Source organism: Podarcis raffonei, chromosome 7 (genome assembly GCF_027172205.1).
Source record: "Podarcis raffonei isolate rPodRaf1 chromosome 7, rPodRaf1.pri, whole genome shotgun sequence".
Classification (NCBI taxonomy): domain Eukaryota; kingdom Metazoa; phylum Chordata; class Lepidosauria; order Squamata; family Lacertidae; genus Podarcis; species Podarcis raffonei.
This window is the reverse complement of record NC_070608.1, coordinates 83,992,032-84,010,632: the sequence shown is the minus strand read 5'-3', so window position 1 is coordinate 84,010,632 and position 18,601 is coordinate 83,992,032. Positions and strand designations below refer to the sequence as shown.

Here is an 18,601-nt window from a genome sequence, read left to right as displayed (position 1 = left end):
GTAATAAAATATATTTGCACCCTTCCATTTCAACAGGTCAAATTCTTAAACTGTGCTTTGTCAAGGTTTGCTGTGAGACCATAAAATGCATACAGGTATCCTTAAATGGCAATAATCAAGTCTGAGTTCTTTACATAATGTTATACTCGGATAAAAATTTATGCAGCAATCCAACTAGGTTTGCTGGATTAACCTCCGCAAGTTATTCAGCAGCCAGGGGTTTGGCAGAGGTGGTACACTGACATTTAATTTATAAACACTCAAGAGACAAATTTCTTAACAGTCATTTTACTTTCCTTTGGACATTAAACAAGTAGAGTAATACGTGACATGAAAATCAGGACAAAAACAAACAAGAAATAATTTTAAGGAGCTTTCATTCTTAATTTCAGGATCTTGTCACAGCTACTAACAACTGCCCAGAGCTAGGACAGGAGAGCACAATTGTCTTCCTGCTGTGATTTCTCATATATTTTCATGAGAAAATATAGTATAAACCTTTTATGATTTAAATAATGAAATTATTTCACAGCTTTCTAACAAGAGACCACTCTAAATTCTAACAATTCATGACTTAAGGCAATCTTGGCATTTTTATACTTTGATTGACAGTTTCATTAAAACAGGGACTCAGCTACACAGCTGCAACTAAAATGTTTTAAGTGTTTTAAATGCAATATACAACGTGACACTAGATGGTGAGCCTAATGGAATATTCAATGTATTTTTAAAAACGCTTTTAAAAAAGCATTTTCAGAATGGTTTTTATATGTGTGTACATTCCACCCAGATGTATAATTAACCTTTTACAAGCCAATTCATTCTCACACTAACTAGCTCAATTTTATCTCAGGAATTGTTCTTTCTTTTATTCCCGTGAAACAGAAGCAAAGCATTTGACACTGCAATCCTGATATTAGTTGAAATGGGGCAAAAGGTAAAGGCAACAGCGAAGAAAGCAAAAGGTGAATCAAACTCAGGTTTTTAAGGTAAACTGACTGGGGCAAAATTGTTGGTGTACCTCTCAACCCTACTTAAAATACACATAAACTATGCAACACTCTCTTTTCTTACAACAATGTACTACTTTAAACCTAAAGGTTTTCTGTATCTGAAATGTGAATTTATTTGCAGTGAATTACCTTCAAGTTTCTTCACTTTAGTTTCCAGTTTCTTCTTCCTGACCATGTTTAAAAAAACAACACAAAAAATGAGGATAGTATTCTATTGATACAGATTTTTGGCTTTTTGTTCAATTTAATAAACAGAACATAAAAGTTTCCTTGATAAAACAGGTTTATTATGATTTGTGTAGCTCAGGTTTACACTTCCAGTTGAGTTTTGAATTAGAAACTGGACCCGCGCCCAGTTCTTTGTGATGCTAGGACCCCCCAATCGTCACCACTGCTACACCGTCTGTCCAGAAAATATATCATACATCAAGGGAGAGGAGCAGGTAGAAAAGTCATGCCAAAGGAGAGACAGCATGCTGCCCAGCTGGGCAATGAGTTTTGGTTACAGGCCACTCCGTTCACTGCAGCAAAGAACGCACCACCTCCCAGAATGGGAAGTAAACTAATTCTGAGTGTGCCCCAGAGTTCTTTGCACTGTTGAATAGGGAAGACAACTAGGTCAGATGTAGTACATGCCTCCCCTTGAACACTGTTTTTGGACAGGCTAGTACACCTGCCGTCCAAATCTTGGAATACACCCTACATCAAGACACTGTGGGGCATCATCATGTTGTGCATTTCACGCAAGGATCAAAATAAACCTAGCCTTTTTTGTCCGGAAGACTAGTAGAAGTTAAGTGAATGTCCAGCAACCATTTCCGAGTAATCAATTAATTTGCCGCACCCTGTGAAGTCCACTTTATGGAATGTGGGTTCTGATAATCCGGGTCCCAAATAGCGAGAAGGGTAGGTAGGGAATGAATTCAGAACGGGTTGCTCGCCTCTCCTTTTGGACTGCTAGGCTCCCCCCTCCCTGAAACACCACCTAATATCGTTTTGTGTTTCAGTACTGGCTATGTGGCCCTAACAACTGATGAGATGTACAAGAAGTACCGTATTTTTCGCTCCATACCACACACTTTTCCCCTCCTAAAAAGTAAGGGGAAATGTGTGTGCGTCTTATGGTGTGAATGCAGGCAGGAGGCTCTGCTCAGCGCTCCCTTTAAAGAGCCGCGTGGAGTGTGTGTGTGGCTCTTGGGGGCTTTTCCCCGAGGAGGGAGAAGGGCAGCCCGTCAGTCCCTCCTCCCTCCTCGGGGAAAAGCCCCCAAGAGCCGCACACACGCTCCACACGCTCTTTAAAGAGAGCACGGCTTTTGAGGGAGGTGGGGGAAGGGACAGAGGGCAGCCCGTTAAAGAATTTTTTTTCTAGCATTCCCCCTCTAAAAACTAGGTGCATCTTATGGTCAGGTGTGTCTTATGGAGCGAAAAGTACGGTAGCATATGATTAATTCCTACACTGAGAGAGTTCTAAATTCCCTCTCTTTCCCCGCAAACAATACTATAATCTGAACATAGAAGAATTTTTCATCTAACTGCAAAGGTGAAAAATAGTAGAAATTCACCATTTGGTTCATTTATATGACTCACATCGTGTCACTTTTGTTCATTTCATCTTTCACCCGAACATATTCCAGATGAGTTTCCTGGTATATCTTGAGTGAACTCTAGTTAAAGAAACAGATAGTGATTAAAATACAGACATGCAAATAAACAAATATTTTCGTACAGCTAATGCATTGATTCCTAATATCATAAAACAGCATTGCGATAGTCAGAAGACATATACTAAATAAGGTTGCAGGAGAAAGGGTGTCCACAGCTGTGGAACCACCACTAAAAAGACTCTGGCCCTGAATCCTTCTAGGGCTGGGCGGTATTAGCTTGAAATAGTTGAAAAGCGGAGGCGCTGAGGGAAGAATGAGCTCCACTGGCCAGATACAGCTCCTTCCTCTGCACACCGGGTGCTGGTGACCAGTGGCATAGCGTGGGGTGTGCAGGGGGGGCCAGCCGCACTGGGCGCAACATCTGGGGGTTAGGGGGCGCAAATCCACGGGTTAGGGGGCGCAAATTACTTGCCTTGCCCCGGGTGCTGACTGTTAGGATATTTCCGTTCCACCTTAAAAGGGAGCAGGCTTTGTGAGTCACAGAGTCTGCGTATTTCCTGTTCACAGGATGTTTATGTTTTCAGTTGCTTTCATTTCCTTCTTCTTGCCTGAACGCCGATGCAGGCGGTCATGTTTTTCTTTGTTCTGATCAACGCTGAATAAACTGTAAATATGCTCTCCTGCTGTGCATCTTTCGCTGTGTGAATTCTGCTGATAGAGTGTGCACCAGCCTAAGAATGTGGCAATCTATTTCTAAGGCTTCGTGTCGCTAATTGCTGATACTGCGTGACTACGGGAGATCGATGGATCGTCCGGCAGCCGGCTTGGGGGCTGAGATGGACTTTGTCTCCCTGGCAGTATCCCAACACTGACAACCCACGCTACGCCACTGCTGGTGACAGAGGGAGTCCCTCTGCTGCCAGTGCTGGCATGCCAAGGGAAGAACGAGCTCCAGTGCCTCATTCCTCCCTCGGTTTGAGGGCCAGAATATTTCAGAATAAAAAGATCTTCTCATGGGCCAAATGGGGAGGCCTGGAGGGGTTAATCAGTTAGTCCTGTGGGTCTGAAGCTCCCCTTCCCTGCACGAAGGGATTACAGAACAACCCTCCAGCTACCTTCTTAAGGTCACACTTGGGCTCCTAGGTGCAAGCCCTCACTCAGGGACAGGCAATCCAGATGTCTCAAAGCAGGCCTCGCCACTTTCTTTCTAAATATTTTCTAATTACCTTCTTCTCCTCCAGCTCTGCTTTCACAGATCCCAGCTCCTCCTGGCACTTTTCTAGAGGCAATATTTTCTGCAGCATTTGCTCCACTTGGTGACGAAGTGTGTCATTTTCTCTGAAACGGGGCAATTCATATAACAGGAGTGGAAACGAAACAAGAGACTTGCATGCGATATCTCACTGCCTCAGTGGACACAAAGTCACAGTAGTCCCATGCCCTCCCACCACGGCCCAAGCCACATAGCAAACACAAACCAAAATGTCCTTATAATATCACATTGCACTCTCAAACATATTTGCTTAAAAACTATTCTCGACACCTCACTCTTTTGTCTCAGGGAGCAGACAAAGTACAGAACCAATTATTAACACCCAGAGATTCATCCAGCGGTGATAACTCCCAAGCCCAAAGCCGTGGGCACCGTGTCAGAATTCAAGCAGAATGAGTTCTTACCTTACAGCAAATTGAAGCTGTGATATCTGGTTAAAGAAAACCTGAAATGCAGAGATTAGCTTGATGGCCACAGTTACAGATCAACAAAACCCACTGTGCCTCAGAGGCATTTCTTATGAGTCTTGATAGTCTGATAGCAATATTCATGTACGAAAAGGATGCATTTCATGTCTTGCCTTGAAGGAAGCACGAAGAAGATATTTTATTATTACTCTCAGGGGCCCAAGAACTTGAGAACTGTAAAGAGCAGAACCTGACATGTCAATGGTTGAGTTTGCTTTTACCATGTATGTGAATGGCAGCTTGTCTTTGCGCTTTTCCTACCCTTGTCTGGCAATCTCAAATGCAAGATTTGAGCCTCTATAGGCTTGGGATCTACCTACAAACTACACCTACAGCAGGAGAAACATTTTCTTTGATGTTCTTCTGCTGACACGCAAAAAGCATTTTTATTCATATAGACTTTTGGTCAAATAAGCTGACTTGTTATGATTTGCAGTTTGCTCATATGGACATTGTTTTTATCAGTTTTACCTTCTTTTATGCTGTTCCCATTTTATCCTTTGTATTTTACTCTGTTAACAGCCTTCAGCAGTATTTGGGATACACATATTATACATACCTAACAAACAAAATGTAGTGTTGGTTATGATGAATATATTGAGCTTGCACACTCTGGATTTCCCCTTTCAATCTGTGCAATTAGGAGCCTGGTTTTTTCCAGCATGTATGCATTTTTCAATGAAAGCCCAACAAAGCTTGTTTCTAAAGCACCTGCACCCAAATATTAAAAAAATTAACCTCAAAGCAGCAACCTTCAGGCTTTAGCATGACAGTGAAAGACGAGGTCAGGATACACTAGAGGCTTCAGTTACAGAAGCCTCTTTCACACAATGTTCACAAAAGCTGTTCCCGTTGCCAAGGAAACGGGATGCCTCCTTTCTGTCAAGGACACTGTGGCTGCTGTTCCCTACCTTTGTGCTGCTGCCTGATGCAACTCAGGGTAATCTGAGCCTTGGCAAATTACACCACCAAGATTTCAAGTCACAAAGTTGCTACCTTTTCAACAACATCTGTAGGGTGTGCAGTTCAGCCACCCAGTACAGACATGCTCACTATGTATCATAAAGTTCTAACACTTAAACACACCCTACCACCACTTTAGATTTCCCACAACAGTGCTTTGCTCCAAGCAATACACATTCAATTTATTTTCTAGGAAAAGAAACGCAAAAGGATATCGTTGCACTTTTGCTGGTATTCTGTCAGCAAGTGGCTGTAAGAGAGAGAAGGGGGGGGGGAGAATTAAATGCAGGTCCATGCTGAACAAATAAATACATGAAATATTATTGTGCCTGGTGCATATTGAAACTGATCTCTGTGCTTTATAGATTAGTTAGCAAAGGCAGATAGGCTTTCTCACATTACTACCAAAAAAAATAATCAGATTTATTTATTTTAAAAATGTAACACGTCCTTCCACTTCTCACACCAGTATATATAATATATTGCACATATGTTTGCACATAATTTAAAGCCAAACCATGCCTTAGTGTGTGAGGCTTATCAGTGAGGGCTACCGGGGAGTAAGATATGGTTTGACTCTCAGTGTGTTATCCAAACCCAGGCTCATGGACTGGCTCACTCCAGACAAACCACGAGCTGTAACCAAGGTCTGATCCTGGTTTACATCTTGTACTATATTTGGGAGGATGCCACACTACGCCAAACCATGGCTTTGCTCTGGGTAGCACAACAGCAGGAAGAGGGCAATTGTTGTCACCTTCTCTTCAGTAGCCTGTGTGCTCGTGCTAAGCCATCTTTAGCTTAGCATTATGTGCTACCTGAATCAATGTTTGCCCATTTACAGTCCTTCCCCAACACAGCGTCTTTGTGGACTACAAGAACTCCTGTAGTCCTGTGCTGAAAAGTTAAGTCTGCTGCACTGCATCAGGGCCATACCGAATGCAGTTTTGCAGAGCAGAGGATTTTACTCCCATTGGGTTTGAATAAGATTGAAAGCAGTCGAGCTGTGCACAAGAGCGGAAAAATGAAAACAGTTGTTATGTGTACACAGGTGAAAAATACATTTGTACAAAAATGGTGACAATGTACTTACTCAGTATCAATGATCTTTTGCTTTAATGCAATTAGGGCAGCTACGTACTCATTTAAATTCTGAAAGAAAAAAATGTAGAAGCCAGTTAAGGAAATTCAGCTCCCACACTCCAATAATACCGTATTTTTCGCTCTATAGGACGCACTTTTCCCCCTCCAAAAATTAAGGAGAAATGTGTGTGCGTCCTATGGAGCGAATGCAGGCTTTCGCTGAAGCCTGGAGAGTGAGAGGGGTCGGTGTGCACTGACCCCTCTCGCTCTCCAGGCTTCAGTAACCTATCCGCAAGCCTTCGGAGCGCAGCGGGAGTTCCCGCTGGGCTCCGAAGGCTTGCGGATAGCAGCCCGAAGCCCGGGGAGCGCAGCACTGCGCTCCCCGGGCTTTGGGCAGCTATCTGCAGCGCTTGCCACCGCTCCCGGACCTGTTCTGGGGGCTGGGGTCGGGGGAATCTCGGGCTGCCCCCGCCCCAGACCCGCGGCTAAAAACGAAGCCGCACGTAGCCTCTCCCGGCTGGAGGGGTTGTACGTGGCTAAAGAGGAAGCCAAGACAGCCAGCGGGATGGAGCCCGCTGGCTGTCTTGGCTTCTTTGCTCTTTGGGGCTGGGGGAGGGAAATAAAAATGTTTTTCTTTATTCCCCCCCAAAAAAACTAGGTTCGCCCTATGGTCCGGTGCGCCCTATAGAGCGAAAAATACGGTATATTCTAAGTTCGTACTACACCAACTGGGCACATGTTAGGAACGTTTAGTCTGCAAACAGCAAAAAAATAGGAAAACTGAAAGGCAATGCAATCACAGACAAGATGAAGCAGGTGGCAAATGAATATGTAAAAATCACTTAAATGGTTTTTTAAAAATAAAAAAATAAAAAGGGAAAAGAACCTGAATAATCTTAGGTTAGTATATTTACAGTACCTAAATTAAAAAAAGTAGTGGACAGAGCTCCATGCACCAAGTGCCCAGAAATTAGGAATTTTAGGCATATCCTAAGCATTAGAATAAGGGACGTGGGTGGCACTGTGGGTTAAACCACTGTGCTGCTTGGCCTTGCTGATCAAAAGGTTGGCGGTTCAAATCCCTGCAACGGGGTGAGCTCCCGTTGTTCGGTCCCAGCTCCTGCCAACCTAGCAGTTCAAAAGCACACAGTGCAAGTAGATAAATAGGTACCACTCCGGTGGGAAGGTAAACGGCGTTTCCGTGCGCTGCTCTGGTTTTGCTAGAAGCGGCTTAGTCATGCTGACTACATGGCCCGGAAAGCTGTCTGCGGACAAACGCCGGCTCCCTCGGCCTGAAAGTGAGATGAGCGCAGCAACCCCAAAGTGGTTCGCGACTGGACTCAATGGTCAGGGGTCCCTTTATCTTTACCTTTAAGCATTAGACTATACAAACCCAGGTTTAGCCTTTTCAGTGGTGGCTCTGCATTTGTGGAATGCCATACCTTTTGAGGTCTGGCTTGCCCTCACTTTATATTCGTTTAGACACCAGGCAAAAGCTCATCTTTTTTGCCAGTTTGGTGGGGAAGAGTCGTTCCCGAGTTTTGATGCTGGCAGTTACCGTATTTTTCGCTCTATAACACGCATCTGACCATAACACGCACGTAGTTTTTAGAGGAGGAAAACAAGAAAAAAATATTCTAAACAAAACTGGATGTATGATTTTTATGGTTCATGCTGTGGCCACAGACATGTGATCTGACGGTGAGTTTGCGGTAGCCCAATGCAAAAATCCTGAGGATCCATGTGGATCCATGCTTTGTAACCATGTTTTTGCGCCATTGCGGCCCCATGAAACAGTGGGTGCATGTGTGTTTCTTGGTGCAGGCTGTAGCCATGGATATGCTATATGATCTGATGGTGAACTTGGGGTGACCCAGTGCTAAAATCCTGAGGATCCATGTGGATCCGTGCTTTGTAACCACGTTTTAAGTGGGGAGGGAAGGAAAAGCACTCCAGGGACAAGGAGCACGCGTGGAGAAGGAGCTTTTCTGCGAGCTGAGCGGGGAGGAGGGAGGGAAAGAGCACTGTTGCTTTAAAGGTATACTTAAGGTATTTGCCCTGTGCCTGGGTTTTTTTCCATTTAACAGTTTGCAGCCTTTTCCTTTCGCTCCTTGTTTTGAGGCAGAATAGATTTGAACAAGTGAGGAGGACTTGGATTGCAGGGGATTCGCCATTAGCTGTGTAAAAGCGCTCCTCCTCGCAGCCTGAGTGATAAGCAGCCACCAGCAGCAATAGAATGGAGCACAAAAAAGCGGTAGGGGCAGTAGGACCCAGACAATGCTTGAATCTATCCTGCCTGAAAACAAGCTGCTCCCTCCCAGCGGATCAGCTGAGACGCGGGCAAGAAAAGGCCACAACTTTATTGATTACAGCAGTGAAAAGGTATTGGCTTAGGCATTGGATGACTATAGGAGGTGGGTTTATTCAACAGTAGGTGGAGCCTGTTGATGCTCATCCAACTATAGGCTCACCCCTGATGTCACCGAGGGTCGTGCCATGGCCTCCCGCCAAGCAGGCATCGGACGGAATACACGACCGCCAGATTCCTTTAACGGAATAACCCACGGTAGATAGCATAGGCGATGGCCACACCTAGCCCTTGACACACATGAATCCAATGCCTAACCTACCCACCAATACCACAAAAGTTGTGACGATTGCTACGAGGTAGGCGAAAAAACCAAAAAGCCTAATGCCAAATGGAAAAATTCCTACCAGGCCCCCCAGACAACCGGGGCGACCAACCTAAGGTCCATAGCAAGGCCAAAAAACCTGGACCCTGAGCTAAATGGGAGTGGAGGGTGGGTGACTCGCTGCGGGACGACGACGACTGAGGAGGAGGCGGAGCTGGAGCCGCAGCATTAAGCTGCTAAACACGCCCCCCGGAGACACCTGGTTGGCTGTCTCCGGTGGGCGTGGGCGCCAGGGGATTTGCGAAGTTTTCCCCTCTCCCTCATGCCCTCCCCAGCCTTTTTTTTTACTTCCTGGTTTTCACTGCGCTCGTGGCTCAGAGTTCGAGGTTGGTTTTATTTTGCTGCTGGTTGCTTAAATTTTATCTTTCCTGCCGTCCCTCTGCAGCCTCATTGCTCTGTTTAGAGAGCGCGCGGACCTTTGCTAGTCTGTCCCTCCTCCCGTGTAAGTGGCTGCTGCCCGCTTTGCTGCCATGGCTCTCCTTTCCTCCCTCCTCCCCGGCTCCAGGTCGCTTTAAAGCAAGCAAAGCGAGAGCCTCGTAGAGCGTGTAAGCGGCTCCCGCTTTGCTTGACTGACGGCAGCCATGGCTCCGATCTGTGCATTCGCTCCGTAACACGCACAGGCATTTCCCCTTACTATCTAGGAGCAAAAAAGTGTGTGTTTTGGAGCGAAAACTACGGTACGTTAATGTACAGTCATACATCGGGTTGAAGCAGCTTCAGGTTAAGCATTTTCAGGTTGTGCTCTGCGTTACTTCCGGGTTTCGCCGCTCGCACATGTGCAGACGCTCAAATGATGTCACACGCATGCACGGAAGCAGCAAATCACGACCTGTGCACGCGGGTTGCGTTCGCTTCAGGATGAGAACGTGGCTCCAGAACGGATACCGTTCGCATCCAGAGGTACCACTGTACTCCTTTCCTGGCCAATTCTCAGCAGGTTTCCTAACATTTGGTGGGAAACTTGGAACCTGAGCATCTTAAAGACTTTAATAAAATTAATTTAAATGGAATGTGGGAGGGGTGAGAGGGATTTGAAATCTACAGTGGCACCTCGGGTTACATACGCTTCAGGTTACAGACTCTGCTAACGCAGAAATAGTGCTTCAGGTTAAGAACTTTGCTTCAGGATGAGAACAGAAATCGTGCAGCAGCGGCGCAGCAGCAGCAGGAGGCCCCATTAGCTAAAATGGTGCTTCAGGTTAAGAACAGTTTCAGGTTAAGTACAGACCTCCGGAACGAATTAAGTACTTAACCTGAGGTACCACTGTATTTGTTCAGCAGCATCATATAGTGTAGTTGAAAACTTATTTCAAAATGTCAGGAACAAGATGGATTAGAAGTTATAGGGCATTAGTATTAGACAATGAAGGCAACAAGCGATCACAATAGAGTTTTTAAAGCTATTTGTGACTATATGTCTCATATTCAGGCAGGCTTGTAGATCATTGTTTGCTGGCTTGGTTACAGCAAGTAAGAATCATCACCAGGTGACCAAGTAGGGAAGACTTTGTTCATTGGAAGATACTTTCTTCTCCTTTCAAATTTCGAATTGTCGATGTGTTACAAATGCTGGAAATAGGTGTGCGTGAGCAGGCAAGTGAGCCCATAAACATCTCCTACTTTTAAGCAATTCCAGCCAAATTTTATTGGGTTTGAATTATTCAATCGTCTTGATCCTTTTCTGTTTTCCTTCTCTCTACCTTCTGTGACAAGTTCCGCTGCATATTTCTTTAAGGGACTCGCGGCCCTAAATCAGCATTTTCAGTGAGCTACCCACAATGACTCTGAAGTCTCTTACAGCACAATCCTAACTATGTCTACTTACAAGTAAATACAACTGATTTCAATGGGGCTTACTCTCAGGTAAGTGGGGTTACAACTACAGCCTTAGGTTGTGATCTTACTGCAACTTATCCAGTGCTGAGTCCCACTGAACTCAACTGGGCTTACTTCTGAATATACATATCGGATTATGGTGGTGCTCACTTGATTTTATAGACTTGGGTTAGTTATCTTTTCCTCCCCAGCCCTCTGAAATTGCAACATACCACTATGATTGTTGATAGTAATCTTTTATTATTACAAATGATTTATAAATTAATTGGGGTGTATGGGGTGTTAGGGGAGGTGTAGCTAGAGGAGGACATGTTGTGTTCCTTCTGGGGTAGTTTGTCCACCTTTGGTCCCCACCCTGCACTCAGCTCTCACCTGTACAGTGGTGCCTCGCAAGACGAAATTAATTCGTTCCGCAAGTTTTTTCTTCTTGCGAGTTTTTCGTCTTGCGAAGCACGGTTTCCCATAGGAATGCATTGAAAATCAATCAATGCATTCCTATGGAAACCGCCTTCAGACCAGGTCCGGGGACAGTCTGTCCCCCGACCTCTTCTGAAGGCTGGGGGGGGGGACAAGGGCTTTTCTTCCCACCGCCAGCCTTCAGAAGGCTGTTCTGAAGGCTGGCGGTGGGAAGAAAAGCCCTTCTCCCCACCTCCCGCCCCGCAAGCTCCGGGGACAGGAGGCCTTCGCTGCCGATCCCCAGCATTTTAAAAGCCCCCGGGACAGCGGAGGTCTTCTGAAGGCAGGCGGTGGGCGAAAGTCTTTGCTCCCCCCGCCTGCCTTCAAAAGTCGTCCGGGATAGCGGAGAAACGCGCTGCGCTTCTCCGCTATCCTGGGAAGGCAGGCGGGGGGAGCAAAGACTTTTGCCCCCCGCCGGCCTTCAGAAGAGGTCCAGGACCTCTTCTGAAGGCCGGCGGTGGGCGAAAGTCTTTGCTCCCGACGGCCAGCATTTTAAAAGCGGTCCGGGATAGAGGGAAAGCGCTTCCCTGCTATCCCGGACCGCTTTTAAAATGCTGGCGGTGGGGAGCAAAGCCTTTCGGCCCCCGCCGGCCTTCCTGGACCTCTTCTGAAGGCCGGAGGGGGGGCGAAAGGCTTTGCTCCCCACCGCCAGCATTTAAAAGAGGTCCCCGGAGATTTCCCTATGGGCTTTCTTCTTGCGAAGCAAGCTCATAAGGAAATTCGTCTTGCGGAACAACTCAAAAACGGAAAACTCTTTCGTCTTGCGAGTTTTTCGTTTTGCGAGGCGTTCATCTTGCGAGGCACCACTGTATCTCCTAGAAGCTGCCAGCATGGGACAGCGGCCACAATCCCAGGAAACGGCTTCAGCTGGCCAGCTAAACCAGGTGAGGGGAGCCAATGGACCTCAAACCCTCTGTGAGTTAGGGACTTCCCCTGCAAGCTCTGGCAGATTGTGTGGATTAGACCAATAACTGGCCCAACAGTCAAGAAGATGGTTTCTGCACATGCTGTAGAGGGAAGCGAGGGGTAGATGGGGCTCCTCAACCTGGGAAGGTAGACTATTTAGGAGAAAGAAAACTCTGGTCCTAAACCTCTGCTGCCTTGTGGGATACCATCAGGAGAAGGCTAAGGAGTAGAGATCTCCCTATGTGGAGATCTGAAGACCTATGGAATACAAACCTGGCTAAAGTGGAAACTGGAGCTTTTGGAACATTTGGACTTAAGAGAAGTAAGAAACAAGATTTTGGCTCCATTTTTAAATATGGAGACCTGGCTGGAAGAAACATGGACCTTACTGGGACAGAGCTCCTTCGAGATTTGGAGTTTAATATAAAGGACTATCAAAAAAACCGGCAGAGAAGAATTGAGAGAGAATTGAGAGCCTCGGACGTGAGGTCGCCAGGCTGACTGCAGATGGACTGATGGACTTTTGTTAGGGTTCGAAACCGGGAAAGGGGGTGGTGGGGCTTTGGGAATCCAAAGGGCGTATAACTATATTCTGTTTCATTTAATTTGGTTTTGCCATTAACATAAAAATGGGGATTTCGGGGAAGGGAATTGGTCCTGACCTTAGAAAAAGACCTTTAAGAATAAGTATTGACGTATAAAGATTGAGGTTTATAAGTTAAAATTGGTTAACTAAAATGATGGGGCCGACCTTAGAAAAAGATTTTTAAGAATAAGTATTGATGTATAAAGATTGATATTTATAAGTTTAAATTGGTTAACTAAAATGAATTAGAGAAAATAAGGTAAAATTTGGGGACAAGAACTTGCTGAGCTAAAAATTGGAACTGGAATACAAGAAGGGGAGGTGTGCGGAAGTAAAGGAAATTGGTCATTGGCAATAAGAAATGTAAATTTTATGTGTTTTTAATTTTTTTTAATGTTTTTTCTTTATTTTTTGAAAATTCCAATAAATATCTTTAAAAATAAAATAAAGAGAAGGCTAAGGAGTAAACCCTCCACAAATCCAGAGTGGAGACCGTAAGACAGTTGAATGGTGTCATGTCTGCTACCTTCCGGCACATAGCTGTCAACGTTTCCCTTTTTTTAAAGGGAAATTCCCTTATACCGAATAGGATTCCTCGCAAGAAAAGGGAAAAGTTGACAGCTATGCTCCGGCAACTCCTGCACCTGAGCTGGTGCCAAACGTACTGCTCTGCTTTTGTTTGGACCCCAACACAAGGGTTGTGTCATCTAGGCCCCCCAGCCCCCCCCATACACACTGCCCAGGCTTGTGATCCGGGGAGGTCAGTTTGGTGACGCAGTTTGACTTCACCCCTGGAGGAGCATCCATTGTCTCCTGAGACAGATGCCAACAACCATTTATTAATCGCCTTCTAAATCACTGTCTCAAGGCAATTTACACATAAGATAAGACACTTTACAAATTCCACGCCGGCTAAAAATATTCCTGTTTTAGACAAGGCTACCCAGACACTTCGAAAGTTGAGGTGATTTTAATCCATTTTTGTTTTTCTTCACTTTTGTATCTTTTAAAGCATGGATATGAATTACCGTATTTTTTGCTCTATAAGACTCACTTTTTCCCTCCTAAAAAGTAAGGGGAAATGTGTGTGCGTCTTATGGAGCGAATGCAGGCTGCGCAGCTATCACAGAAGCCAGAACAGCAAGAGGGATTGCTGCTTTCACTGTGCAGCGATCCCTCTTGCTGTTCTGGCTTCTGAGATTCAGAATATTTTTTTTCTTGTTTTCCTCCTCCAAAAACTTGTGGTCTTGTGCGTCTTATAGAGCGAAAAATACGGTATTCTTGATTTTAGTGTGTTATCTTTCTGTAAACTGCTTTGGTTTGTGTGGTTTCTTTACAATGAGGCAGCGTATAAATTTTATGAAATACAGTAAATAGTGAAAAACACAAAAACAACAAATATATTTAAAAGGAGACTAAATCTTAGCAAGTGGACACTCACAAAGTTTGGGGAGCTCGTTGAAACAAAAATCATATCCAGCTGCTTCTGAAAAGTGCAGATACTGGGTGCCTGTCTCAACAAGAATGCTTTTCCACATAACAGGGGTAGCCCTGCTGTGAGTTACCGTTGAGAGGGTTTCTGAGATATTTGGGACTTGAAGGAGAAGCTCCCCTGCAGACTGCAGCGTTCTACTGGGTGTATAAGGCAGCCTCTCAAGTAACCTGGTATCAACTAAGGACTACAATAGGTTCCTGGAATGCCTCATAGCTTGCTTTATCCACAATTTGCCAGAACAATTCTGTAGCACCTGAATGTGTTGGTTTTTTTAAAAATACCCAGATCACTCATATGAAAAACAGTTGAATCACTCATATGAAAAACAGTTGAAAATGTGAAGACACATGCCTATACAGTGGTACCTCGGGTTAAGTACTAAATTAGTTCCGGAGGTCCATTCTTAACCTGAAACCGTTCTTAACCTGAAGCACCACTTTAGCTAATGGGACCTCCTGCTGCTGCTGCGCCGCCGGAGCACAATTTCTGTTCTCATCCTGAAGCAAAGTTCTTAACCCAAGGTAATATTTCTGGGTTAGTGGAGTCTGTAACCGAAGAGTGTGTAACCTGAAGCATATGTAACCCGAGGTACCACTGGATATCTCCCTCGGAGACAAGTGATCAGCTATGCCATCCATCAATTCATATTTTAAGCCGAGGTATCAAATATGATAGATGCAAGAACCTCAAAGCCAAACTGCAGCTTTCTAGCATTTTGGATATAGCTTCTATTTGAGGTATGGACAGCTTGCCCTCTTCCTGCTATACAGTGGTGATTCCCAGAGTTGTCAATGAAGACAGGCTTCCTATAAAATTTGCTATGGAAGAACAAGTAGCATAAGGTCCTTGGGAAGAAGAGAATCCTTTGAAGGGTCAGCAAAACTTGGAGGAAAGGGTGATGTAACATACCTGCAAACACTGTAGAGTTGTGATATTCTACAAACTACAATTAAGGGATGAAGGAAAAATAGGATGCAGTGGAGGTGAGCTGTACTACAAACTCCTATGCTAAACTGTACCTCAGAAGGCTTTCTCCTTCGGCTGACATATACATGCACAAACACAAATATGTTCTTTCACTCATTCTCACTTTGCAGCAAGCAATGGAATTTCACGAATGGACTTCAAAGTCACAGCAATGGGAAACAATGATCACATGAAAACCTTTATGTTCAGGAAGCTATGGCTCTTTCAGACAATGGTGCAATTAGGAAAATGGTATTGAGTTATGCTAGAATTTCAAAGATATATTACTTACTAGAATCGAATAGCATGTAAAGTAATTATATATGAGTTTAGGGTAGCGGACTTTGTCTATTGTTAGCAGAATATGCAAATGATCAGGCTGAAAGTGTTAACTAAGAAGCAAGTCCCAAGGTGTTTAAAGGGGCTTACTCCAGGTAAGTGTATTTAGGACTGCAACCTTACTGTGTGTGTATTGAAAAGTTTGCTGTTACTTAATTTTATGAGGTATATGGTGTTCTGTACAATAAGGCTGAGATAATAAAAGTTTTGTTTTTGTTTACAACAGCACTAATAGTTTCCCCCCTCCCATTTTTTTGGGGTGGTGGTGGCTTATTTTAGTCCTGTTTTCCCAGTAGCAAAAGCCAAAATAGGTTCCTTAGATTATAGGACTTTACAGCTGTATTTCTCACTGCATACACATATATTTTAAAGCTATATTTATTTTCAGGGAATGACTAACAATATAAAAAATTACCAAGAAACCTACCCAATCCTCTAAGTTCAAATCACCAATAGGCCCTTTAAACAAAATAAGGGCAGATCATAAGCAAGTCAAAGTAGTCTTAGCAAATGAATAAACACGTATTCAAAAATGTTTACTGGGCTGCTTAGGACAGACCGCAATGTAAACTTCATCATCTAACAGAAAATGTTATTGAAACCTGATAGACTGATTTAGCCACAGTCCACTTTAATTTGACTAATGTGCTTTCCTCTCACTAAAACAATTCAATTCAATTCAATTCACACAATCTTTTTATACAGTACGTCCTCAGTACGTTCTTTTAAAAACAGACCACACAGCAAAATATGTGGAAAGTGACACTTGTTTTCGAAGTTTGTGAAACAGCGGTGAATTACGTTTGATGGGGGGAAATAAATACACGCCGAGGTTCAACGTTGCCCCAGCTCCAAAGCTGCCTGGAAGCCTAGCATTTGGACAACACATGCAAGAGTATGTGAGCAGCTCCTAATCAGGCAGGTCCAAAAAGAGCTCTTTACATGCCCCGAGGCACGTCCTAGGGCACAGAACATGGAACTCTTCACATGCCCCAAGGCACTGAAAAGGGAACATATGCTCAAAGGCACTGAACAGGGAACTCTTCACATGCCCCAAGGCACCGAACAGGGAACTCTTCACATGTCTCAAGACATTGAACAGGGAACTCTTCACATGCCTCAAGGCACTGAACAGGGAACTCTTCACATGCCCCAAGGCACTGAAAAGGGAACATATGCTCAAAGGCACTGAACAGGGAACTCTTCACATGCCCCAAGGCACCGAACAGGGAACTCTTCACATGTCTCAAGACATTGAACAGGGAACTCTTCACATGCCTCAAGGCACTGAACAGGGAACTCTTCACATGCCCCAAGGCACTGAAAAGGGAACTCTTCACATGCCTCAAGGCACTGAACAGGGAACTCTTCACATGCCCCAAGGTACCGAACAGGGAACTCTTCACATGTCTCAAGACATTGAACAGGGAACTCTTCACATGCTCAAAGGTACAGAACAAGGAACTCTTCACATGCCCCAAGGCACTGAACAGGGAACTCTTCACATGCCCCAAGGCACCGAACAGGGAACTCTTCACATGCCCCAAGGCACCGAACAGGGAACTCTTCACATGCCCCAAGGCACCGAACAGGGAACTCTTCACATGCCCCAAGGCACCGAACAGGGAACTCTTCACATGCCCCAAGGCACCGAACAGGGAACTCTTCACATGCCCCAAGGCACCGAACAGGGAACTCTTCACATGCTCAAAGGCACTGAATAGGGAACTCTTCACATGCCCCAAGGCACTGAACAGGGAACTCTTCACATGTCTCAAGACATTGAACAGGGAACTCTTCACATGCTCAAAGGTACAGAACAAGGAACTCTTCACATGCCCCAAGGCACTGAACAGGGAACTCTTCACATGCCCCAAGGCACCGAACAGGGAACTCTTCACATGCCCCAAGGCACCGAACAGGGAACTCTTCACATGCCCCAAGGCACCGAACAGGGAACTCTTCACATGCTCAAAGGCACCGAACAGGGAACTCTTCACATGCCCCAAGGCACCGAACAGGGAACTCTTCACATGCCCCAAGGCACCGAACAGGGAACTCTTCACATGCCCCAAGGCACCGAACAGGGAACTCTTCACATGCCCCAAGGCACCGAACAGGGAACTCTTCACATGCCCCAAGGCACCGAACAGGGAACTCTTCACATGCCCCAAGGCACCGAACAGGGAACTCTTCACATGCCCCAAGGCACTGAACAGGGAACTCTTCACATGCCCCAAGGCACTGAACAGGGAACTCTTCACATGCTCAAAGGCACCGAACAGGGAACTCTTCACATGCCCCAAGGCACGTTTCAGGGCACTGGCCTGAATTCAGAAGCCTACCACAAGCCCCCGGGTTCGCTCCCTACCTGCTGGAGGGCCCCGCAGTTGGCGCAGGCCGTGGCCGCCTCCGCCGCGATCCCCGCTGCGGCCGCGGCGGGCGGGGTCTCCCCGGGCATCATGGTTGCCGCCTTCGCCCATCCGTCGCCGGTCACCGACCAGCCTCGGGCGGCAGAGGCAGCGGCACGAGTGACGGAATCCGGAGGCAGAAGCAAGGAAGGTCCTCTCCGGGCGCCCCGCGACGCCCAGCGGGAAAGGTCCCCACCACCCCGCGACGCGCGTCCTGGCGGAAAAGCTGTCCTCGGCGCTGCCTAACAGAAACGATATATGCATATATTTTTAGGCTTTTCCAGGCACAGAACGACAGTGGTTCTCTCAGCCTCCGCAGCCACCCGCTGAACGGACTCTGCCCTTAGATGCTCCGCTGTGAAGGGGTTTCCGTCCTCCGACAAGGCACTAGGAAAGTTCAGGCGGGAAACCATGGCGACGACTTCCTCGTTGCCAAGGAGCCGCCAAGGGAGCGGCCTACAAATCCCGACATGCCGCGCGCGACGCTCGCTTTTTTTTGACGGGGGGGGG

General features: G+C 45.8%; 1 protein-coding gene across 3 annotated transcripts in view; it reads right to left on the bottom strand.

Annotated features, from left to right (window-relative positions):
* Positions 1 to 18,278, bottom strand: part of ICE1 (interactor of little elongation complex ELL subunit 1) — a 55,985-nt gene extending 37,707 nt beyond the window's left edge. Inside the window, exons 1-8 of one of the 3 annotated variants that reach the window (XM_053397235.1) lie at positions 18,052 to 18,261; positions 16,108 to 16,139; positions 6,414 to 6,472; positions 5,536 to 5,570; positions 4,295 to 4,313; positions 3,844 to 3,955; positions 2,601 to 2,677; positions 1,143 to 1,180 (exon numbers count right to left, since the gene is read on the bottom strand). In XM_053397235.1, the coding sequence (XP_053253210.1) occupies positions 1,143 to 1,180; positions 2,601 to 2,677; positions 3,844 to 3,955; positions 4,295 to 4,313; positions 5,536 to 5,570; positions 6,414 to 6,472; positions 16,108 to 16,139; positions 18,052 to 18,163 (484 nt within the window). In that variant the 5' untranslated portion in view covers positions 18,164 to 18,261. Of the gene's footprint in view, positions 1 to 1,142; positions 1,181 to 2,600; positions 2,678 to 3,843; positions 3,956 to 4,294; positions 4,314 to 5,535; positions 5,571 to 6,413; positions 6,473 to 16,107; positions 16,140 to 18,051 lie in introns of all 3 variants that reach the window. The other 2 variants (XM_053397237.1, XM_053397236.1) reach the window with 2 other exon arrangements.
* Positions 18,279 to 18,601: the final 323 nt, after the last annotated feature.